Source organism: Rhineura floridana, chromosome 6, assembly GCF_030035675.1.
Source record: "Rhineura floridana isolate rRhiFlo1 chromosome 6, rRhiFlo1.hap2, whole genome shotgun sequence".
NCBI lineage: Eukaryota > Metazoa > Chordata > Lepidosauria > Squamata > Rhineuridae > Rhineura > Rhineura floridana.
The window spans coordinates 7,190,086-7,215,159 of NC_084485.1; the positions used below are offsets into that span (position 1 = coordinate 7,190,086).

General features: G+C 45.4%; 1 protein-coding gene across 3 annotated transcripts in view; it reads left to right on the top strand.

Moving 5' to 3' along the window:
* CSNK2A1 (casein kinase 2 alpha 1) overlaps nucleotides 1–25,074 on the top strand; it is a 51,783-nt gene that overhangs the window by 20,434 nt on the left and 6,275 nt on the right. For all 3 annotated transcript variants that reach the window (XM_061630888.1, XM_061630889.1, XM_061630886.1), the window contains 9 exons: nucleotides 6,308–6,518; nucleotides 8,165–8,276; nucleotides 11,595–11,696; nucleotides 12,816–12,866; nucleotides 13,523–13,582; nucleotides 16,722–16,805; nucleotides 18,490–18,600; nucleotides 22,714–22,815; nucleotides 24,697–24,797. In XM_061630888.1, the coding sequence (XP_061486872.1) occupies nucleotides 6,418–6,518; nucleotides 8,165–8,276; nucleotides 11,595–11,696; nucleotides 12,816–12,866; nucleotides 13,523–13,582; nucleotides 16,722–16,805; nucleotides 18,490–18,600; nucleotides 22,714–22,815; nucleotides 24,697–24,797 (824 nt within the window). In that variant the 5' untranslated portion in view covers nucleotides 6,308–6,417. The remainder of the gene's footprint in view (nucleotides 1–6,307; nucleotides 6,519–8,164; nucleotides 8,277–11,594; nucleotides 11,697–12,815; nucleotides 12,867–13,522; nucleotides 13,583–16,721; nucleotides 16,806–18,489; nucleotides 18,601–22,713; nucleotides 22,816–24,696; nucleotides 24,798–25,074) is intronic.

Sequence of the window (25,074 nt, forward strand, 5' to 3'; positions counted from 1 at the left end):
TTTCTCACTGAGGTGGTTCTCCCTTGCTGGCATCTTGAACGCTGCAGAGGCAGCATCTCAGGTGCCAGGAACCCTTAGAAATGTACTTTCCAGGGAGTCTGATAGCCAAACTAACAAATAGGGCACCTTGGGAGAATTTCATTTCTCAGTGTCACTGGTACCAATGATTCTGCTTTAGCGATGTTCAGAGTGCCAGATTGGATTACAGTCTGAGCTGGAGAAGAACTCTGGAGATAAATGGTGCTTGCATGTAACATAGCTGAGTTTTATGACCAGAACAAGTTTTTAGTATGAGATGGATAACTTCTTACTTGAGAGCCAGTGTGGTGTAGTGGTTAAGGTGCTGGACTACGACCTGGGAGACCAGGGTTCGAATCCCCACACAGCCATGAAGCGCACTGGGTGACCTTGGGCCAGTCACTGCCTCTCAGCCTCATGAAAACCCTGTTCACATGGTCGCCATAAGGCGGAATCGACTTGAAGGCAGTACACACACACACACAACTTCTTACTTTAGCAACATAACTTTTCCAGCCCCCTAGCCTTCTATTATGAAGCCCATAATGCAGTGCATGTTTTAAGTTTAGTATGTGTAAAGCTTGGTGTTGAAAATCCCCCCCTTTCTCTCCCTCCCCCCGTTCTTTCTTTGCATTGGGGGCAAAATCCCTTAAATTGAACTGCGTGTATGTTTTGGAGGGTGATTGAGAGTTTCATAACTAAGCAGGGATTCTCACTGCTGTAAGTGCATTACATTAACCACCCTAGCTCTCAAATTTCCTTTACAGCTGGCACGGACTTGTCACAGTGTGCTTTTTCGGACTGATATCTATGTGAATTCTCTGGCAGGGTATCTTTGTGCCCTCTGATTCTGGATGACAACTCCTATCAGCCCCAGCCAGCATGGCCAATGGTCAGAGATGATGGGAGTTGTTTTCCAAAGCACATGGAGGGCACCACGTTGCCTCCCCCTGTTCTGTGTGAACTTCTGAAATGTGGTGTCTTTCTTCCATGCATATTGGGTTCGGGGGGGGCAGGTCTTGAGTTTGTGTACTTCTCTGCAGGTTGAAATGACACCCTGAGGGAGAAATGCTGCATGCATTTGAACCCAGGATCATGGGTTTTGCACTACTAAGTCAGGAGAAATCCTGCTTTCAAATGTGGCATCTCCCAGTTCAGTGGAAGGGAGCAGGAAGACTCATTTTCACACTTAATGCTACCCACTAACAACATGCTTAACATCTGAAAATGGGGGCTGACTTGCCTTTGTCAGAATTGAGGAATCAAAATTACCAGAGAAAAATACTAGAAAACCTCCAAATAAAGGTGCAAGCACCAGACTCTCAAAATACAAGAAAACCTTCTTTCTTTCTTTTTTTAATGGTTACACCTAAAACCACAGGTTTTTCTCCGCTTAAACCATCAGGTATTTTGTATGCAACTACTAGTTGACTAGTTCCTTCTCCTGCAAGGTACAAAGACAGCAAGGTGGAGAGTGAAGAAATCCTTGCCAGGCAGGCATGCAGCTCACCTGGCTGCAGCCCCACCTACAGTGGGGTACAGCATTGCACTGGGGTTGCTGGTCGTGATGTGCACTGCCCCCCCCCAGCTCAGCCATCCTGATGTTGCATTACTGCAGCACCTCCAGCCTTCCCTTCGTAATCATAATATTTGAGCCACAAATACAAGTGGCAGCAACTTCCCTATTGCTGACACAGTCTGAATCAGGGAAGGGGAAATGTGATTTTCTTCATAATGGCAGCATTTGGATAGTGCTTTTGAGTGCTTAAGGTGCTTCATGTGCATTATCTTATCGTCCTGTCAATAGTGGTGTGTGTTAGGCCAATGTAGAACATGGAAAGCTGCCTTATACTGAGTCAGACCGTTGGGTCCATCTAGCTCAGTATTGTCTACACTGACTGGCAGTGACTCTTAAGGGTTTTAGGCCGGGAGTGTCTCCCAGCTGTACCTGGAGATGCCATTGGGGATTGAGACTGGGACCTTCTGCATGCAAAGCAGGAGTGCTATCACTGAGCTTCAGTCCTTCCCCTCATATTGTAGGTGGGCAAGATTGTGAGGCTTGTCGAAGGCTGCCTGGTGGGGTTTGAACCGGGGACTTCCTGGTGTGTAATTCAGACCAGGGCCGGTCCCTAAGGGCGGCCAGATCGGGCCCTGGCTGTGAACCTCTGGAGCCACAAAGGGCCCTGAGGGATGGGGGAGGACGAGTGGCCCTCCTTTTCTGCGATCCGCGGCAGAGTAGCTGCCTCGGATCACAGAGAGGGGGCTTCTTCCGCCTGCCTGTCTCTCCTATCTTTTGAGGCTGCGTGGGCTGCACACGCAGGATTGCCATTAACCAAGATGGCGGCTGAGGGAGCTAAAGCCTCTGGCGCCATCTTGATTGATGGCAGCGAAGCACGTGCATAGCAGCCCACGCAGCCTCAAAAGGCAGGAGAGACGGAGCCACCGGCAGGCGGGAGAAGCTCCCTCCTTGGGAGAGAGTTAGGCGCACGTGTGTGTGAGTGCATGTATGCAGCCCCGGCCTGTCTGGAGCTGGCCCTGTTCAGATCCACACTATATGTTCAACATATTTTTACATTTGTGTGCATGCATCTCTTGTTTTTTTTTAATAGCCATAGGGACCTCCAACCCAAATCAGGACCACAGGTGTGTAGGGGAGATGAAAACCAGCCACCCTCCCTCTAAAGCTGCTTGTTTCCCCCAGGAGGGGAGCCACTGTTGTGTTTTGTAAATGCTCATTTAACATAACGCGTAGTTTGGCTCTCAGTCCCTTTGCCATTCTGCTACATTAACTCTCATAAGGACTGCAGGTAAAGAGGCACCACCGCTCAGCTTAAAAAGGGGGGCGTTCACTGGGATCATGTGGGGTCAAACCCGGCAGAATTACACGCTGTCTCCGTGTGCCTGTGCAAGTGGTAAATGTGGGTCTTTATCCTCGCATGGGGTAAGGGAATGTTGTACTTGGGTAGTTGCCACCCCTGGGAGTAACAAAGGAAAGAATGCTTAGCGAACACATCTGCTTGTCTACCATCTGTCTGTTTTCAGCCACATGACATGGGGAGGGAAGATTCCACAGTGGATATTTGGTTTCTTTCAGTAGTATGATTCAGCCACTTTCTCCAGCAGAACAAGATTCTCTCCCCTTTGCAGAAAGAGTCAAGATGGATGGAGCTTTAGAATTCTTCCTGATACTTTAAAAGTGTTCATAGCAGAAAGCAAATCAAAATCTCTCTCTCTCTCTCTCTCTCGGGTATATTTGGGCTCCAACATTGCTAGAAAAAAGTCTAAAAACAATCCCATTTGATTACCCTGCTAGTTTGTTCCTCCTAGGGTTTTGACAAACAAATGTAGCGCCTTGCGATGTAGGCAATGTTGCAGGCTGGTCTTCAGTATCCCCCCCGAGATTATTTTAAGGCCCAGGCTTTCTCAAATATTTCATAAGAACGTAAAAAGAGCCTGCTAGTTCAGGCCAGTGGCCCATCTAGTCCAGCACCCTGTTCTCACAATGGCCAGCCAGATGCCTATGGGAAGTACGCAAGGCCACTCTCCCCACCTGCATCCAGCAACTGGTTTTCAGAAGTGTTCTGCCTCCGACTGGTGGCAGACTACAGGCGTCGTGGCTAGTAGCCATTGATAGCCTTATCCTCCATGAATCTGTCAAATCATTAAAGGCATCCAAGTTGGTGGCCATCACTGCCTTTTATGGGAGCGAATTCCATAGTTTAACTTCTATGTTATTATTTATTTATTTATACCCCGCCTTCCGGCCAAAGGCCCTCAAGGCAGCTTACAAAAAACATAAATGCAATATAAAATACATCAATAAAACAATACAATTTACAAAATACAATTTACAAAATACAGTTTACAAAAGTTAAATAACTACTTGATAGGTGGCAGCGATGCATGAAGAAATGCTTTCTTTTTGTCTGTCCTGAACCTTCCAGCATTCAGCTTCATTGAATGTCCACGAGTTCTACAGTAATGGGAGAGGGAGAAAAACTTTTTTCTATCCACTTTTTCCATGCCATGCATAATTTCATGCACTTCTATCATGTCGCCTCTGACTTGCCTTGTCTGTAAACTGAAAAGCCCCAAATATTACGTTTCCTCATAGGGGAGTTGCTCCATCCCCTTGATCATTCTGCCTGCCCTTTTCTGAACTTTTTCAGTTTTGTGTCTGAGTAGCATGTAACAATTTCTAAAGTTCAAGCCTCAAGTCCAGGAGTTACCCAAGTCTTTCACTTCCACAAAACTTGCAATGCAATCCTATGTGTGTTTACTCAGAAGTGGCCTTTATCCTAAGAACCTCTACACAAGATTTGAACCTTAGAGTTTTTTTTACTGGCAGATGCAGCCCTTTGAATCCAACAGACTGTATGTGCGGAGTTTAAAAGTGCAGCAGCCAGGCCACCTTTGATGAATTTGGATTATTTGCTGGCACCCATATGCATGACCAAAGCATGATGTTAGAGATCCCTTCCCTTGAGTTCTTCATGCATTGTACCAATCTTGGAGGGAAAGCTTGCTTTTGTCATATTTATTTGTTTATTGCATTTATACCCCGCCTTTCTTTTCATGATAGAAACCCAAGGCAGCTTACATATGGTTCCCAGGCCGTCTCCCATCCAGGCACTGACCTGACCTGACCCTGCTTGGCTTCAGCACAGTGCTGGCCTCATGTGCTTAAGACCATAGCCTGGGAAAGTGAATGGTCCTACTCCTTCCCAGAAGTCCAGAGGTCTTGGGTCAGAATTGGGGTCATCTTTCATCTTGGGCACTGGGATTTGCAAACACATTGCAGCAGCAAGAACTCCTCTCGCAGCTTCTGAATGCCTTCAAAGTTATGAGTTGAGGCATGCCATGGTTTTGAAGGTTCTGAAAAGCCAACAGACGCAAGCAGAATTCTTGCTGCTATTAAGTGTCAGTAAATCCCAATGTAAAATGAGGCTATTCCCCCCCCCTTGAGCCACTCAATGCAAATAACTCTGATAGCTATGAAATGCTGAGTAAATTTGGGAAGACTCACCTGGCTCTTAACAGCATGGACTTAATTGAGCAAAATAATTTCATTGTACCATGAAAGACTGCATCCTGCTTGTTATAATTGCCTTCCCAGTCCCATGAGGGTGTTGGGATTGTGCAACTTCCAGTGTTCTGGAATTGGTATTGGCTAGGGAAGACCTGTGTTTCAGTAGTAGAGTACACACACTTGATACACTGATGGTGGGTGACTATCCAGGAAAGAGATCTTAAGGTCATGTCAGATAATCCAGTTGAAAACATTGACCCACTTTGCGGCAGCTGTGAAAAAGGCAAATTCCATACTAGCGACTGTTAGGAAATCGAAAATAAAAGTGCCAGCATTGAAGCAGCTTTATAACAAATCTATGGTGCACCACACTTGGAATACTGTGTACAGTTCTGGTCACTGCACCTCAACAATTATGTTGTAGAGCTGGAAAAGGTTCTGAAAATGGTAACCAAAGTGGTCATGTGGCTGGAACAATTCCCTTATGAGGAAAGGTTACAACGTTTGGAGCTATTTAGTTGAGGAAAAAAACCAAGAGGGGGATGTGATAGAAGTGTATACAATTAATGCATGGCGTGGAGGAAGTGTACAAGAGAAGTTTTCTCCCTCTCATAATGCTAGATCCCGGGGTCATCCAGTGAAACTGAATAGTAAGACTCAGGGTAGCTGTACAGCTGTGAGCATTCAGAAACTCCTTTGTCTCGTGGGTGACATACCTTTGTGTCTAGGGAAACAGGGATTATATGAAATGCCCCAAACATAATGAATAAGGAAATCGCCGGAAGTTCAGTGTTCTTGTGGGATGATCCTTCACTTCTAGAAAACTAATCTGAAAGCCCAAAACGAATGTTGTGGAAGGAAGATTTGAACATTCAGGAAATGTCCATTGCATGTCACATGCCTCTGTGACTTGTCTCTGAGCAGCAGCGCATGCGTTATAATCCCGCTGTTTCATTTTTTTAGGTGTGCCTCTAGACCACACCTCTGTCCAGATACAATATGTGGACTTGGCATTAGTTGCACACAGGATGATCTGCTCCAGTCATGGGTGCCCTTTGGCATTGGTCTTGCCCTGAAAAAGAGGTGCTTTTAGATAAGCAATTAAGACACTGCTGCTGTTAGTTTGCCATTTAGACTGGATTCACATCTGGGCTAAGCATTCTGCAGCCATGCTCCCCCCCCCCCAATCTGTGCAAGCTCTGTTATTAACTGGCTTAATGTGTTGTCTCTTTTTAACACCAATTTGTTTTGCTTTTACAGCTGGAAAATTCAGAGTTGTGTCTGAAGCCCACCATCACGATTTGCACTGAAATTGGATGTGACACGAGGACCAGATCCTTAACCTAGGTCAGCCTGCCAATCTGTCCGCTATGTCGGGACCTGTGCCAAGCAGGGCCAGAGTTTACACAGATGTAAATACACACAGACCACGAGAATACTGGGATTATGAGTCGCATGTTGTTGAATGGGGGTAAGTGTCCATGTTTACTGGCCAAGTGTGGCCTATGTTGGTTTTGGAGTCAGAGTGCCTTAACACTGGTTGTTTCTATGATTCCACAATGACATTTGTTTCAACAGATGTTGCAATCTTGTAGTATTCATCCCACATTTTGCTATGGAGAGGAGGACTCGGAAACCCTTTTCTCAAAACAAACAAGCACGCACCAGAGAGAGCTGCTTCTTAACTGGGTCTGGAACCTTAAACTGTTCAGGGGAGAGTCCGTAGCTCAGTGATAGTGCAGAAACTTTTCATACAGAAGTTCTTTCATTAGGTTCCTGGCATTTCTTTCAAAAGCATCATTGGGGAGGAATATCTGTCTGAGAACTTGGAGAACTGCTTGTCTCCCTGAGTAGCTTTGTTGTTGTTATGTGCCTCCAAGTTGATTATGACTTACGGCAACCCTATGAATTGGTGACCTCCAAGAGCATCTGTCATGAACCACCCTGCTCAGATCTTGTAAGTTAAGGTCTGTGGCTTCCTTTAGGGAATCAATCCATCTCTTCTTTGGCCTTCCTCTTTTTCTGCTCCCTTCTGTTTTTCCCAGTATTACGGTCTTTTCTAGTGAATCCTCTCTTGTCCAAAGTATGATAACCTCAGGTTCATCATTTTAGCTTCTAGTGACTGTTCTGGTTTAATTTGTTCTAACACCCAGTTATTTGTCTTTTTCGCAGTCCACGGTATGCTAGCCGATACTGTGACTCCCAAGTTGTTTTGCTAGCATATCATTTTATTCTTACGCCACCAGTGTACATTGGGTTGGGGAACATTCGGCCCTACAGACATTACTAAACCACATCTACCATCATCCCTAGCTGTTGGCCAGTCTTGCTCAAGCTAATGGAAGCTAATGGAAGCAACATTTGAAGGGACAGTTGTTCCTCACTCCTGATATCTACGGTGCTGTACAGAATAATGTAAGCACACAAAAATTACAGATCCCTGTCCAGAGGAATCTAAATTTTGACAGTGGGGTGAACAGCAAAGGGGGCTCGGGGTAACAAAGGGATGAAATATGAAGTTGCCATTTGGAATGCTGTGGGACTGGACAGACTGTTCTGTGAAAGTGGTCTCCAGAAATAACTTCTATACTTCAGAATTGTCCTTGCAGGAAAAGTAGAATGAAACCTCTAGCAACGTCCTTTAATTAATTAACTAATTAAATTCATATCCCGCCTTTCCTCCCAGTAGGAGCATTTCCCTTTGTGGATAATCTTGACATCTTGTTCTGGAATTAATCCCCCCCCCCCGGAGTGCTTTTGGGGTGGTGCATAATTAGGGTTTGGGGAAGGGTTCCTTGCACAACATGATGTCCTGTGTTGGATCTCCGGCACGCCTCTTCCCTAAATGTATTTCGGAAAGCCTTAAAGACCTGGCTCTTTCAACAGGCCTTTGGGATCTCCGGGGAGGGTTAATTGCTATGACTGAAATGCCTCCTGCCCTGTTTTAATATTGTTGTGGCAGCTGTATTGCTTTTATACTGTTTTTATATTGTATTACTGTATTTTATTATATTGTGTTTTAACGATTTTGTACGTCGCCTAGAGTGGCCATCGGCCAGATAGGCGACACAGAAATTAAATTTATTATTATTATTATTATTGGTTTTGTCTTTACAGTAATCAAGATGACTACCAACTAGTCCGGAAGTTGGGCCGGGGCAAATACAGTGAAGTCTTTGAAGCCATCAATATCACAAATAATGAAAAAGTAGTTGTTAAAATCTTGAAGGTGAGCCTCCAGTGTCCGGCTGGCTGGTGCAAGCGGAAGTCTCTTTGCACAACATGTCCGAGTTGCTCCTTGATTAATGGGAAGCCAGTTTTAAAGAAAGTAGAGTGCACAGATCTTTGAGGAATGTGTTAGAGCCAACTCGCAAGACCCTGAGTGCTTTGAATATCGAGGGCAGGTTGTTAAATGTTGTGAAGGGGTGAGGTGGCGTTCTGGCTAGCCTCTGTCCTGACATTTTAGAGTGAGCCACCATTGGCAGCCCAATCTCCAGATATTTTCTGCTATAGTCAAGTGGACATACCCTGAGTGATTACTTCCATCACCACCTGCCCAATTTGTCATTTGGTATTTTTTTATTTAAGAGGTGTGAACTGCACTGCATTTGGAGGACACCCAAGAGGTTTACAGAAATAGAACCTGAAACACAATACAGATTATAAAACAGTATTAAAACATAAAAACGAATTAGAAGAGCCTAATTTGGGCAGGCTTGGGAGAAAAGAAAAGTTGTCAACTAATGTTGAAAAACAGAACAGGACTGGGACTTGCTGTGCTGAGGTCTGGTTGAGCCGCTTGCTTTGCCAAGAGCCCACCTGCGGGTTATATTTTTCTCGACTATTTTGAGCATTCTCTGAACGTTTTCTAAATTAGTTCCAACTCCTCTCTCTTTGTTTTAAACCTCCCAAATCCATCAGCTTGGTTTTAAAACCTAGAACCCATAATCATGGAGTGCTTTGTGCCCGCACCCTTTAGGGAATAGCAAATTATGACATTTCCGCTCTTTAGGGAAATACTGAAAGGCTGGTTAGGACTGCTTGCACGGAGCCTGGCCTCCTCTAAAGTTGAGCCAGGGGGCTTGGCCCACAACAGTAGCACCCTGGCCACCTTCTTCCTCTACAAATTGTTAGCGCCTGGTTTTGAGTGGCTTATCTTAGCTGCAGATCTGGCCTTCTGTAGCTGGTGCCCTCTTTGGCGAGTAAAATGTCACTTGCAACTTATCCTGACACTACCTTAGGTTGGTGGTTTCCATACTCTCAGAGAAGTTTTATACATGACCTGGATGGAAACTGCTTGATCTTTCATCTGGCCAATGGCGCAATATGGCCTGGGTGCGTTTGCATCATAACATCTCCCTGCCTTCTCACCCAGCCTTTCAAGTGTTTTTCTTGAGTATCTCATGGCTTCTAAGTGTGCCAGCTAGGGTTTCACTTGGGAGCTGAATGTCTGCAAAAGAGTGGGAATGGAGGGGGGATGCTGTTCACTGTGTGTGCTGAGAATGGGACAAAAAGCAATGGGGTTCAACCTCCAGGAGATGCAAGCTAAACTTTAGGAAGAATTGCAAGAGCAGTGGGATACGAGAGAGCCTGAATTCTTCTTCTAATAATAATAATAATAATAATAGATTTCAGGCTCTCTTATCCCACTAATAATAATAATAAAGTCACTTTTTTCCTAATTGAAAACTCAGAGTGACTTACATTAAAAGCAGATATATAACAGAAACAACATAAAATACTCAAACTACATAAAAACAAAATCCGACTTCTTCCCCCCCTTGAATAAAGACAAACAGAAAATTTAAACTCCAAAGGCCTGTGTTGAATAAAAAATGTTTACCTGGCACCTTTTCTATTTGTGTGTATCTGGTACACCCTTTCCCAGCCAGTGTGCCTCCAGATGTTGTTGGACCACAACTCCCATCAGCCCCAGCCAGCATTGCCAATGGTCAGGAAGATGGGAATTGTGGTCCAACAACATCTGGAGGCACACTGGTTGGGAAAGGCTGATCTGGTCAATAAAAGGTGGGGGAATTAATCCTGTGAAATGCTCAGGCTGAATCAAAATAAGCACACGGGCATAAAACCATAAGCCGCTATTTTGAGGAGGGGGTGTTGTGCCAGTGTCTGGGCAGCTCCGATTGCCGGCAACCAGTTGCGACACATGGATGGGGCAGCCTAAGAATGGGGAAAGGCTGCCTAGTATATGTCTGTGAAAGTGCGGGTTTTGACCAAGGCTAAGACAGATGGTGAAACAGGTGGCCTGGCTTAATTTCCCACGGACAGGACGGCTGCCCTGGCGAGAGGTTTGACGCTCGCCACTCGGTTGACCAAGCCTTGTGGTTGAGTTCACGTTCACAGTCTTGTAAGTGGCTGCGATGGCCTATTTTAGAGGAGACGATAGAGACGAGGTATAAATGGGCAACCACGTTCTCATCCAGAGAGGTTTGAACCAGCTTTTCACAAACTGGAGCTCTCCAGACATTTTGGACTCCCAACTCAGGTGGCTGTGCTGTCTGGGGCTGATGGGAGTTGTTCTCCAAAACACCTGGAGGGCAGCAGGCTGGGGAAGACTGGCTCAAACTCTTTAGGCTCTTGAGCATTTCAGACACAATTATTGATTATGAGTTATAGGATAATAATAATTAGCTCTCACTTGCTGAGATCCAGAGAGTCCCTTTAGATATTCTCCAGGGCTTGAGCACGCTCAGGGAGTTTTTACTGTGTTTTCTTCTTAGCTGCGGACCGTCACACATTATTGAAAACTGTTTTTAGTTCCCCTGTTTCAGAAGTGCTGTGCTGCAGTCATGTTTGTCGCAGTTTTGAGAGAAACAAGTCCAAAGCCCCCGAGGGTGTCGTTCTTTGCATCCCAGACGTTGAAATTAATAGGAAACACAAAGAAGACAAAAGTGGCATGTCTTCACATGGTGCACAGCTTAGTATTCACAAGATATGGGAATGGCCACTGGGCCATTTAGAAAGAGTTGGGCAAGTACATGGTGGGCAGCCTTATCTGAAGACTTATTTATTTGAAGACTTTCCCCTTTCAACAAGCCTTTTAAGTTAAGACCTATCCCAGTCTGCATCTGTCAGAATTGTTTAATATGTTTTTTTAATAATGTTTTTAACCCTTTTTTAAGGTTGTTTTTTTTAAAATGTTTTTAATGCTGTTTTGTTTTAATGTATTTTAAGATCTGTTTTTATGATGTTTTAAAGTGTTTTAGTGCTTTGTTTGCCGCCCTAGGCTCCTGCTGGGAGGAAGGGCGGGATACAAATCAAATCAAAAATAAATAAATAAATAAAATATTTGGGGCTACTAGCCATGATAGGTCGAAATGAGGGTGATCTCAACACTGAATGCTGGTACCAAACAAAATAATAATCTTACTCTGCTTGTGAACTTTTCTGGTTTGTCTCATTCCTTTCAGATCAGATGCTAGGAGCTAGTTGAAGCGTTCATCTGACCTAGTATAGGAATTCTGTGTGTGTGGTGTGTGTGTGCATTTATACAGACATACACATTTTAACCCACTTTTTTTATCAGCCTGTGAAAAAGAAGAAAATCAAGCGTGAAATCAAAATCTTGGAGAACTTGCGAGGCGGCCCCAACATCATCACCCTTGCAGATATAGTGAAAGACCCTGTGGTGAGTAGCTGTAGGGTTCTGGAGCAGCTCCAAGATTATAGGAGGAGGAGGAGGAGGAGGAAAGAGAGCTGTCACCACGGGCTTGCACAAGGGCTAGATAAACTTATGGGGGAGAGATCTGTCGGTGTTTTGAGTTAGGATAATAGCTAAGTGTAACCTGCTTGTGCCGAGAGAGTGTACCTTTTAAATTCCAGGGGCTGGAGACAAGCAGCAGCTGTCGCCATCAGCTTCCCCAGACTTCTTTTGGAAACTGAATACTAGATTAGACTGGACCTTAGTCTAGTCCTCCAGCGCATTTTCTCCATTCCAGTGCAGCAGTGGGGAACCTCTCCTCTCCAGATGTTGAACTCCCAACTCCAATCAGCCCTAACCAGTTGGGCTAATAGACAGAGATGATGGGAGTTGTGCTTCAGCAGCAACTGGAGTGTCACAGATTCCTCACCCCTATTCTAGTGGTATGCCGAGAAAGGTGTTTGAGCGAGGCAGGAAGTCCCCATCTGACTGTATGAAAGAGCATCAGATTCTTCACTAGGGTGGGTGGGTTGGTGGAAAAAAGGGCAAGGTTCTTTACGCATACAAGCTGCTTTTGTGATTTCAAATAATGACATAGCTTCTAGTACTTTAAATATAAGACATGTTGGCATTTCAGGCATTTTATTGATCACAAGATGCAGCGTTACCGCCACATTGTCTCACTCCCTGTTTCCCTCCTGGTTTTTTTTTTCCTAATCTTGTTTTCGAATTGCTTAATCAGATCAGGCCTTTTAACCTGATTAGCTTCTCTCAAAGGAACCTCCTCCCACCTGCAGCTTCTTCTAGAGCAGCCTTTCCCAACCAGTGTGCCTCCAGATGTTGTTGGACCACAATTCCCATCTTTCCTGACCATTGGCAATGCTGGCTGAGGCTGATGGGAGTGTAGTCCAGCAACATCTGGAGGCACACTGGTTGGGAAAGGCTGTTCTAGACTTTGTAGAAATGTGTGCTAATCCATTTGGAAAAACTGCAACTAGTCATATGGTGAAAACATCTTCGGGGGGGGAGTGGTGGTGCTGGTCAGCAGTAGGTCTGAAAGCAGTGAAGGACACAACCGGACTGATTATTTTTGTTTCCTTTTTCTAGTCTCGGACCCCAGCCTTGGTTTTTGAACATGTAAACAACACAGATTTTAAGGTAAAGTTTGTCACTCAGCCTTGGATTTTCAGAGAATTTGGGTCTGGATGCATGGCCATCTGTTGGGGATCATGTAATGGATAATATCCTGCATTGGCAGAGGGTTGGACAGTGTGGCCCTTGAGGTTCTCCCAACTCTTATCATTTTAATGAGCAAGGAATTCAGAATGTCAAATCATTTTTGGAACAGCGTAATCAAGTTAAACCAGGTCAGTTACTTTCACCGAATAAAATGTTGTGTATCCCAATAGGTAATAGTAACACCAACTTGTTAAGTATACGAAAGGCCCCTTTATACTTGGCATTTTATTTCTTTATTTTATTGTTTCTATCTCACCCTTACTGCCAAGGATCTCAGGGTGCATCTAAAACAAAAAAAGAATAGGTAAAGAATGAATGCTGTGTGTGTGCGTGCGTGTGCGCATAACTTTACAGGCTACACTTGGTGGCAAGCCTGGTTTGGTCTCTGCGTAATGTGTGAAGTGGCCGAAAGGATGCCCCCAAATATTGAATGCCCCCCTCTGCATACAGATGCAGACACATAACACCCCTTAATGGTTGACAAGAAAAAAATCCATCTAACTCCTCTCCCCCCCCCCCCCCGATTTTTTGTTTTGAAAACTGATTTTAAATGTTGATGTCTTGATCTCCCACAGCAATTATATCAAACGTTAACAGACTATGATATTCGGTTCTACATGTATGAAATCTTGAAGGTGAGTTTGTGTTTGCCACTCCCCTTGTCTCTTCTTATTTGAGATGACACATAAGCGTCAGGTTGGCTGAGAAATGGCAGCCAGCAGTCCTTGGGGTGTGTGTGTGTGTGTGTGGAAGGACTTCCTTCCCTGATGGTTTTTCTGAGGAGTCTTGTTCAAGGCTTGGTCTACCGTTGCTCAGGCAGAACCTGCTTGTCTTGGTTCCATCAGCCCCCTTTGAAGATTTAGTGGTAGTAGAAGTGCTTGTAGTATTTAGTATGAATATTAATATTGGTGTCTGTTCTTGATGAGTGCCAATAGCTTCATTGCATCTTAACTCCCTTTAATTCCCTCCCCTTGAATATTAGGCAGGCGCCATCTCTGCTATCTTTTTGGTGCCTTTTGAAGACTTTCCTCTTCCAACAAGCCTTTTAGGTTAAGACCTATCCCAGTCTGCGTCTATGTTAGAATTGCTTAATATGTTTTTTAATAATGTTTTTAACCCTTTTTTAAAGTTTTTTTTTAAAAAATAATGTTTTTAATGCTGTTTTGTTTTAATGTATTTTAAGATCAGTTTTTATGATGTTTTAAAGAGTTTTAGTGGTTTGTTTGCTGCCTTGGGCTCCTGCTGGGAGGAAGGACAGGATACAAATGAAATAATAAATAAATAAATAAATAAACTCTGCATCAGAGGTATTAAAGGAGGGCTGCTGAGCATAACCCTGAGAGATTTGTCGGGCCTTTGAGCTGCTCAGGGTAGCTCATAGCACCCCCCTGCCATACACTGAAATATCTCTAGGTCTAGGAAGCAGTTGCCTTAAGTGTAGAGTAAAGGAGCTGACTTGGCAATAGTTGCTACTGCTAAAGCATTTGGCCTCTCCCTCCATTCCCAATAAATCGGGTGGGGTGCCTGTGGTCTTCCACGTGCTGTTGGACTCCAGCTCTCATCCTCCCTGACCATTGGCTATGGAGACCAGGGCCTGATGGAAGTTGTAGTTTAACAGCATCTGGAAGGCCACAGGTTCCCCATTGCTGCTTAACAGCATAACTGTAACTTCCAGTAATGTGGCAGTCTGAGAAACATGTAGTAGGAAGGATCCTGCCTGAGAAGTGTGGTCAATATTATAGTCTTGTTCAGCATCCCACCTCCATTGTTGGTATCTCTGACTGAGACACGAGACAGGGCCTCTTCTGTTGTGGCACCCAGATTGTGGAACTCCCTCCCTAGGAAGGTTTAATTGGCCTCCTCCCTTTTTAAACCAGAGACCAGCTCTTGGGGCCTTTTTATTTTACATACCTTTCTGAAACGTTTTTGTGTCTCCCTAGTCAACCTGAGAGCTCCCTGTGTGTGTTTCGTGTTGCGTTGAAATTTGTTTTATTATTTGACTGTAAGCGCCATGGGGGGGCGGCTTTATTTAGGACTGCAAAGCAGCGCGTGACTCTTCTGTCACTGTTAAAATGAGTGGGATGGGATCTGCTCCCTGATGCTCTCGTGTGTGTGATCAATGTGTGTCTATCTTTTCTGTGAAATTGCTGATCTGCTAACTAAAATATGTAACTTGTCTCTCCGGTCCTCCTCCGTGCCTGAGGACTGGAAAGTGGCAAATGTAACGCCAATCTTCAAAAAGGGATCCAGAGGGGATCCCGGAAATTACAGGCCAGTTAGCTTAACTTCTGTCCCTGGAAAACTGGTAGAAAGTATTATTAAAGCTAGATTAACTAAGCACATAGAAGAACAAGCCTTGCTGAAGCAGAGCCAGCATGGCTTCTGCAAGGGAAAGTCCTGTCTCAGTAACCTATTAGAATTCTTTGAGAGTGTCAACAAGCATATAGATAGAGGTGATCCAGTGGACATAGTGTACTTAGACTTTCAAAAAGCGTTTGACAAGGTACCTCACCAAAGGCTTCTGAGGAAGCTTAGCAGTCATGGAATAAGAGGAGAGGTCCTGTTGTGCATAAGGAATTGGTTAAGAAGCAGAAAGCAGAGAGTAGGAATAAACGGACAGTTCTCCCAATGGAGGGCTGTAGAAAGTGGAGTCCCTCAAGGATCGGTATTGGGACCTGTACTTTTCAACTTGTTCATTAATGACCTAGAATTAGGAGTGAGCAGTGAAGTGGCCAGGTTTGCTGATGACACTAAATTGTTCAGGGTTGTTAAAACAAAAAGGGATTACGAAGAGCTCCAAAAAGACCTCTCCAAACTGAGTGAATGGGCAGAAAAATGGCAAATGCAATTCAATATAAACAAGTGTAAAATTATGCATATTGGAGCAAAAAATCTGAATTTCACATATACGCTCATGGGGTCTGAACTGGCGGTGACCGACCAGGAGAGAGACCTCGGGGTTGTAGTGGACAGCACGATGAAAATGTCGACCCAGTGTGCGGCAGCTGTGAAAAAGGCAAATTCCATGCTAGCGATAATTAGGAAAGGTATTGAAAATAAAACAGCCGATATCATAATGCCGTTGTATAAATCTATGGTGCGGCCGCATTTGGAATGCTGTGTACAGTTCTGGTCGCCTCATCTCAAAAAGGATATTCTAGAGTTGGAAAAGGTTCAGAAGAGGGCAACCAGAATGATCAAGGGGATGGAGCGACTCCCTTACGAGGAAAGGTTGCAGCATTTGGGGCTTTTTAGTTTAGAGAAAAGGCGGGTCAGAGGAGACATGATAGAAGTGTATAAAATTATGCATGGCATTGAGAAAGTGGATAGAGAAAAGTTCTTCTCCCTCTCTCATAATACTAGAACTCGTGGTCATTCAAAGAAGCTGAATGTTGGAAGATTCAGGACAGACAAAAGGAAGTACTTCTTTACTCAGCGCATAGTTAAACTATGGAATTTGCTCCCACAAGATGCAGTAATGGCCACCAGCTTGGATGGCTTTAAAAGAAGATTAGACAAATTCATGGAGGACAGGGCTATCAATGGCTACTAGCCATGATGGCTGTGCTGTGCCACCCTAGTCAGAGGCAGCATGCTTCTGAAAACCAGTTGCCGGAAGCCTCAGGAGGGGAGAGTGTTCTTGCACTCGGGTCCTGCTTGCGGGCTTCCCCCAGGCACCTGGTTGGCCACTGTGAGAACAGGATGCTGGACTAGATGGGCCACTGGCCTGATCCAGCAGGCTCTTCTTATGTTCTATGTTCTTATGTTCTCCAGGCCCTGGATTATTGCCACAGTATGGGGATTATGCACAGAGACGTTAAACCCCACAATGTCATGATTGACCATGAGCATAGAAAGGTAAGGAGTGGTGGGTTTGGGAGGTGCCCTTCTCAGTTGGGATTTATTCGTGGCAATAGCAAAACCCCTTTGGTGGGCTGCTCCTCCTTTGGCAGGCTGTCTGTAGCAGGAATGGACGAGGTCTTGCCAAAAAGAGATTAGCAAGAAGGGCAGGAGTGACACTTCGCATATTTAGCTTCTGTAAAAGCTCCTTAGCTACTCTAGGTTGTTGGCTTTCAACCTTTTTACCTTCATTGAGCGCTTCCCATGTCGATTCACCTACCCAAAATTCACTGGGCTTTGTGCCACAGAACCCTGGCATGTTGCAAGGGTTCTGGAGCACATCCCATACAGGATATTGGTCAGGACTGTTGAACTTTGCCATCACTCCTTGCAAAGTGAGAGTGAGTCCTAGGACACGTCCTTTGTGGCCACGCATCCCAGGGAAAGATTGGTGATAGTAGTTAGGTTGTCTTTCAGGGACGTTTGTCACCATTCATTGCAAGGCACAGTGTAAAATGTTAGGGATATATCAGTAAGGGGCAGAGAAGTTGTACAGCAGCCTTGCTCAGCCTGCTGCCCTCCAGATGTTTTGGACTACCTCTCTCATCATCCTTGACAAGTGGACGTGCTCACTGAGGCTGATGGGAGTTGTAGTCCAAAACATTTGGAGGGCACCAGGTTGGCAAGGGCTGGTGTATGGTATGGAAAGGGGCAGGGCCAGTTCTAAAGGCGGCCAGGTGGGGCACTGGCCCAAGGGCCTCTAGAGCTACAGGGGCCCCTCCACTAGCCGGACAGGAGCTTCCTAGCTGCCCGCCATCCCCCCGGTTCACCTACCTTTCTCTCCGCTGTTTTTTGTGGTTTGCCATCAATCAAGATGGCGGCCGAGGTTTCTCTAAAGGGCTGAAGCGTCTGCTGCCATCTTGGTTGATGGCACACATGTGTGCTACGCGCTTGCATTGCTGCCATCAATCAAGATGGCGGCAGAGGCTTCAGCCCCTTAGGGAAACCTCAGCCGCCATCTTGATTGATGGCAAACCTGTGCGCGCAGCCGCAAAAAACAGCTGAGAGAAAGGTAGGTGAAGCGGGGGATGGCGGGCGGCTCAGAATCTCCTGCCTGGCGAGCTGCAGCTGCTTCTGCAGATCGTGGAAGGGGAGCGGAGGGGCCCAGGGCGGGCAGGCTGGTGTCCAAGGGCCCTGGCATGCCTGGGGCTAGCCCTGGAGAGGAGGAAGAGGAATGCTTGCAGCTCCCAGTTCTAGCTTCAGGGTTGGTTGGCTTCTTTGTTACTTGCATTTTGTGTGTTACTCTTGATTACTTTATCCTTCTGTGAACTTTGAGTCAAAGCTATTCATTGCTTTAATTATTGATCTTTTATTTAAGAAATGCACTTTTTTTGTGCCTTGACACTTATTTTCCAGGATTTGACTACTCATTAGAGCAGAATTGTTCTCCCTTTCCTCTTCCTCCTCCTCTCTCGCTCACAGTTCAATAGTTCGATTGTACTATTTTTATCACTGGCCATCTTATATGCCAGCTGGTGTCAGTTATGTTTTGTATTCCTGCTTTGTATCGTTTTATATCATTCCATTTATTTCTGATGCTGTTCTTTCCTGTAGCATGCAATCTGCAAGTCACTGGAAGTGGCAGACCAAAGTAAAGTGGTTTCTCCTCCTCCTCCTCAATCTCTCCCTCTTCCATTTTTAGCTCCGGCTAATAGATTGGGGTTTGGCTGAATTCTATCATCCTGGCCAAGAGTACAACGTCCGAGTGGCTTCTAGATACTTCAAAGGCCCAGAACTCCTCGTAGATTATCAGGTAATTGTGTTCCGGCTGCAAAAGGAGCAGCATTGTGGAAAGACAACCAAGGACATAAGGACAGCCCTGCTGGACGAGGCCAAAGGCCTATCCGATCTGGCGCTCTGGCCACCCAGATGCCTGTAGGGAGCCTGGAAACAGAACCAGAGTTGCAACAACACTCCCCACTTGGGATTTCTATGTGGACAGGGATAACCTGGCTTCAGTTGTCCATACTCTCGTAACCTCCAAGTTAGATTACTGCAATGCACTGTACGTGGGGCTGCCTTTGAAGATGGTTCGGAAGCTTCAGCTTGTGCAAAATGCAGCAGCCATATGGGTAACAGGGACCAGACGGTCCGAACATATAAAACCGATTCTGGCCTGCTTGCACTGGCTGCCTGTATGTTTCTGAGCTCGATTCAAGGTGCTGGTTTTGACCTATAAAGCCTTACACGGCTTGGGACCACAATACCTGATGGAACGCCTCTCCCGATACGAACCCACCCGTACACTACGTTCAAGATCAAAGGCCCTCCTCCAGGTGTCTACTCCAAGGGAAGCTCTGAGGGTGGCAACAAGTGAGAGGGCCTTCTGAGTGGTCGCCCCCAAATTATGGAATGATCTTGCTGACGAGGTGTGCCTGGCTCCAACACTGTTATCTTTTCGGCGCCAGGTCAAGACTTTCCTCTTCTCCCAGGCATTTTAGCATGTGTTTTTAAATTGTTTTTATATTGTTTTGAATTTTAAAATTGTGTTTTAAATTGTTTTTAAAATAGGTTTTAAATTGTGTATTTGTTTTAATGTTTTTGATCGCTGTAAACCGCCCAGAGAGCTTCGGCTATGGGGCCGTATACAAGTGCAATCAATCAATCAACCAACCAACCAACAAACTGGTATTCAAAGGCATTCTGCCTGAGACAGTGGAAATACAACATCACCATCGTGGCTAGGATAACCTTATCCTCCATGAATGTGCCTGTCTCTTTTAAAGCCAGCCAAGTTGGTGGTCAATACTCCTCTTCTGGGAGTGAATCCCATCCCTTCCGTATGTACTGTCTGAAGAAGTACTTTTGTCTGGCCTGAATCTTCTGACATCCAACCTTGTTGGATGGCCCAGTGTTATGAGACAGGCGTATCCACTTTCTCCATACCACGCATAATCTTATACACAGCCGTAGCGTGCCTCCCACCCCACATTTTGTTCTAAACTGAAAAGCCCGAAATGTTGAAAACTTTCCTAGAAGGGGAGTTGCCCCAGCCCTTTTCCCAGCTCTACAGTCTCCTTTCTGAGACGTGGTGACCAGAACTGTACACAGTCTCAGTGGAGTTTTTGCAAGAGGGAGCCGCCCTAGAATTGAGAGGGGAGATTTAAGCCCATTGAGCTGAAGAGGCCAGGGCACAGGAGAGGGGCAGGGCTTGGGTTTTGGTACAGCATTGTCAAGGTCATTGTACGCTGCTTCTTTACACTGTGTCTTTCAAGGAGTTCCAGGTCTTCTTTGCGGAACTGCCCCCTTCTGTCCTCTCCCTCCTCCCATCCTTAGCCAGCATCCAACAACTAACAACTTCCTTCCTTCCTTCCTTCCTTCCTTCCTTCCTCCCTCCCTCCCTCCCTCCCTTCCTTCCTCACATATATATATATATATATATATATACCGCCTCATAGACAAAGCTCTCTGGGCGGTTTACAACCATTAAAAACAAGTATACAAATTTAAACCGTACCAAATTAAAACCCATAAAAACCGATAGGCAAGTTAAAAACACATGCTATTCAAATGCTGTTTAAAAAATGCCCGGGAGAAGAGGAAAGTCTTTACCTGGTGCCGAGAAGATAACAGGGTTGGCGCCAGGCGCACCTCGTCAAACAGATCATTCCAAAGCTTGATGACTACTTTGGTTTTCCCAAGCGGGGGGGGGGGGCGCTTTGGGCTTATTTCACCTGCCCACACACTTTTGAAACTAGCTTATGATTCAGCATAGAGGAGCTGTTGTTAGAAGGCACCTCAGGGCAACGTTGACTACCACAGCTGTTTGGGTTTTGGGTAGTATATTTTATTTGTCTTTTTAAACAGCCGAAAAGGGCAGTTGTGCTTCTCTCTCTCTCTCCCCCCACCCCGCACTCTTGATTTTTCTCCAAGTTAAGTGAGCCAAGGAGCTTGAGCCTGGCTTCACCCAGCAATCCACCACAGGGCCATGGAAACAGTCCCTTTGTGGTGATGCCTGTTCTCTAGTACCTGGTTTTAGAAACAAAGAGAAAATGATTGTGTTGAGCTGTAAAATTGACTGCCGTTTGCAGTGCTGCTTAAATGTTACTGCTTGGGCGGCGGCGGTGTTAAGCAGGTTCAAGTACTTGGGCATTTGGCACTTTCCTCAGAAAATCAGTTGAACATGCTGTTTCTCTTTGCCCCTTGCCCCTTCCCCTCCAGTAGTTGTTGTTGTTGTTGTTGTTATTGTTATTGTTATTGTTATTATTAAATTTTGTTTATACCCCGCCTTTTGGCCAAAGGCCCTCAAGGCGGCTTACAAAGAAAAATAAACATAGATATAAAAATACAATAAAAAGCAATACAATTTGCAAAAATTAAATTAAATGACAAATAACATTATAATAACAATTAAAATTAAATAACAAATAACATTATCATTATCGGCACCACCAAGAAAGAGGAGGTGGTGTTAGCGGGGGCAGCAGCTTCCGAGAGGCAGAAGGGCAACAGGCATTTGTTACAGCAAAGCTGTGCAAGAAGAGTTTGTCCTTTCCTAAGGTGATCAGATGCTTCCGTTTCAAAGGAAAACAACTTGGCCTCTCAGCTAGCATACAGTACAAATCAAACTGTTTCTTAATACCTCTGCTTGCTTTTCCCGTTCTGACATGTGCTAAAGTTCCAGTATACACTTGAATTCCTCCTGCAAAATGATGACAGTCGGCACATACCCACGGTGGTGGAGGTTATTATGATGATGCAGCTCTTTTGGGCCCTGCCTATGGTGCTTCTTCTTGGGCACTGGTGGTCTTTCTGTCCCCAACGGCATGTAAAGCCTCTGCTCCCTAGTGCCTTACCTCCAGGCTAAATGGGTTTTAATTTAATTTAATTTATTGGATTTCTTAGTCGCCCATCTGGCTGGCCATCCAGCCACTCTGGGCGACGTACAAAATGAACAACATAACACAAAATGACACACCAATACAATAACATTAAAATCTAAAAGCGGTAATGATAAAATCTAACCCACCCCAAAGGCCTGCCTGAAGAGCCAGGTCTTCACGGCCCGGCGGAAACTCATTGTTTGATTCATTATTACTGTATAAGCTAAACCAAAAAAGAAGCTGTCTAAAATTTATCAAATTATGAGGCATTTGGGAGCCAACAATTTAGCGGATTGTGTTGTGAAATGGGAACAAATGAGTAGACCACCTCTCCACAATGAAAACTATGTTTTTAATTTCCCTCTATTCTCACTTTGGGCTCCCCTAGGTGCTAGCTGCATCTGCTTCCTTGGCTATTTAGTGTTCATTTGTAGTATGGAATTGATTGAGGATTCAGGCTGGGTTTTTTTCTCTTTTTCAGCTCCAATCACTGGTGGCCAGTGCCCATTGGGACAGGTGGGGTGTTAGGCAGGAGGCTGACAGCAGGTGGAGCCAAAGCCAGCTAATTCTAGTCTTGTTCCCTGCTGAGTTCTACAAGGGCAATACTGAGACTAAGAATGAAGAAGCAGACAGCCAGTGCCCCCTCTGGACCGGTTGTAACTAAGAAGGCAGACAGGAGGGGGCTAGCTGAAGGCAGATTGGGATTGGTGGGCAGTGCTCCATTCTCCCTAATGAACCAGCCTCCGCTGGCCCCAAATCACTACAAATTACAACAGCCCTATCGCAGCAGATGCAAGAAGCCCACTATCTCCCATGGGTGTTGTTCCTTGAAAGAGCTGTTTACATCCTCCCAATGAACTGAGTAACCACAGGAGAATCACACACCCTTTACCCTGCATTGCCTTCTTTGTGAAAAACGAATTGCAGTCAACTTGGCATGAGCATGTGTATGCGGTGAGCCTGTGTTTGTGGTCAGTCAGTTTTTTGCCCCTTGCAAGCCTGAAGGTGAGCCAGACTGATGGGCCTACTTTGCTTCTTTGCAGATGTACGACTACAGTCTGGACATGTGGAGCTTGGGTTGCATGCTAGCCAGCATGATCTTCCGAAAGGAGCCCTTTTTCCATGGTCATGATAACTATGATCAGGTGAGAGTTACGACGCGCTGGCATCGTTTTTCAACTTTTCAAGGGATGGAAAAACCAAGCATTCACTGGACTGGTTTGCACGTGTGTGCTTCCCACTTGATCTCTGCCACCTGAAGTGAGGATTTGCACACGTGAATGGTGCTACTGTGGGTCACAAATGTAAATTTTAGTTTTGCCTTCATTATAAGGGTCAGTTAGTGCATTTCAACTGCAAGCTGAGCAAGTGATGAGAAACAATTAAAGACGGGTGGTATTTGATCGATTCAGACTCAGAGTAAACCCATTCACTCCAAGTATGACAGTTGAATGGCACCCCATGTTTATGTGTGGAAACCATCCAAGGTTCACTTGCCCAACAGATCTCTTGACTTGCTCTGCAAATACTCGCAGGGGGACCATCTGCCAGGGATGATGATTATTGAGTGGCTGCCAATGTTTATCCTGTTTTCCAGTACCTGAAAACTGCCCAGGGTAACTCCTGTGATAAGCAAGGTAACCTTGTGGTGGCTGAAGTGACTGTAATCACCATCTTCAAGCTGAAGATCCTTCAGCATTTCCCCAAAGTCAAGCTTGGTGTTCTGTGTGAAGTCTTAACTAGAGCATGAGTCTGACTTCACAACTCTTCTCAGTGATGTACTCGTTCCTGTTTTCCTCTCTCTTTTTAATGGCATTGACCCTTTGTGACCCAAGAACTGCTTCTGGGGGTGGGCACCTCCCAAAGAGGGAGGCCCTCCTCTGGGTGACTTTAGGGAGCTCCCTCCCTACAGAGATGCACCTGGCCCCGTCTCGCTCTAGTTGCAGGCATTTGAGAAGGAGAGACCTGTCTGCTGCTATTAGTAACTCTTCTTTATTGATTAGTTACGTGTTTTTAAAGGGTTGTGTTACTTTATAGATTTTTATCTATTTGCCTGTTGTAAACAGCACTGTGGCTTGTGCAGAGGGCAGCATATAAATCATCTAAATAAATAATATACTGGTGTTGTTGGAGTTGAGAGCCAGTGTGGCATAGTGGTTAGAGTGTTGGACTACGACCTGGGAGACCAGGGTTCGAATCCCCACACAGCCATGAAGCTCACTAGGTGACCTGGGCCAGTCACTGCCCCTCAGCCTCAGAGGAAGGCAATGGTGAATCGCCTCTGAATACTGCTTACCATGAAAACCCTCTTCGTGGGGTCGCCATAAGTCGGAATCGACCTGAAGGCAGACCGTTTTTTTTTTATTGTTGGAGTTAACTCTTGTATACCGCTTTCAAGGGTTTGAGGTGCTTCATGCGCATTATTTACAGGATAATCTTACCCCATATATGCCCACTCGACCACTTCGATCTGCAGAACTGGCCCTATTACACGTGCCACAAAATCCCACACTTGTAAGGAATGGTTCTTCTTGGGTGGCAGCACCTGCACTCTGGCACTCCCTGTGTCTTGGCATCCGGCAGGGGCCTTTGCTGCATTTCATTCCGCACTTGCTTAAATCATTTCTGTTCAGGCAAGCCTACCCAGTTATGTAGAGGCTGATGTGTGTTAATCTTTTTTTTTTAATTGTCTTTTTCATGTTTTTAATTACTTGTTTTGAACTGTTTATTGATAAAGTCTTGTAAACAGCTTGGCGGTTTTTTTACAATCAAGCGATAGGTAAATTTTGTTAAATAAAAATAATCTTTACAGTAACCCTGTAAGGTTAGCTCAGTGTTACTGTTTCTCTCTACATTTCCCGATGGGTAGGGAGGGGGCCAGGCTGAGGCTGAGAGAGAGAGTGGTTTGCCTGTTATCTTGCGAGATCATGATAGAGGTGCAATTCAAACTGGAGGCTCTTCTAATTCTTTGCTCGGTCTCGGAGCTGCTCCACATCCACACACTGGCTTGCCCTGTCTGTTCACAGTTGGTGAGAATAGCCAAGGTGCTGGGGACAGAAGACCTGTACGACTACATTGACAAATACAACATTGAGCTTGATCCCCGTTTCAACGACATCTTGGGCAGGTAAGATAGGACTGGTTTGAAGTATCCAGCCAGGATTACTTAGTACAGCCTTCACAAACTTGGTGCCCTCTGGAAGTGTTGGACTGCAACTTCCGTTGGCCCCAGCCAACTTGCTGGTTGAGGCTGGTGAGAGTTGTAGTCCAAAATGTCTGGAGCGCACCAGGTTGGCATAGGCTGACTTGTTCCTTGGGGGTTCCAGTTCCAGTTGGGGTACCAGAAATGGTGTGTGTGTCCCTGGGGTTGCGGGAGGGACAGCACAACGTGCGCAAGGAGAAAT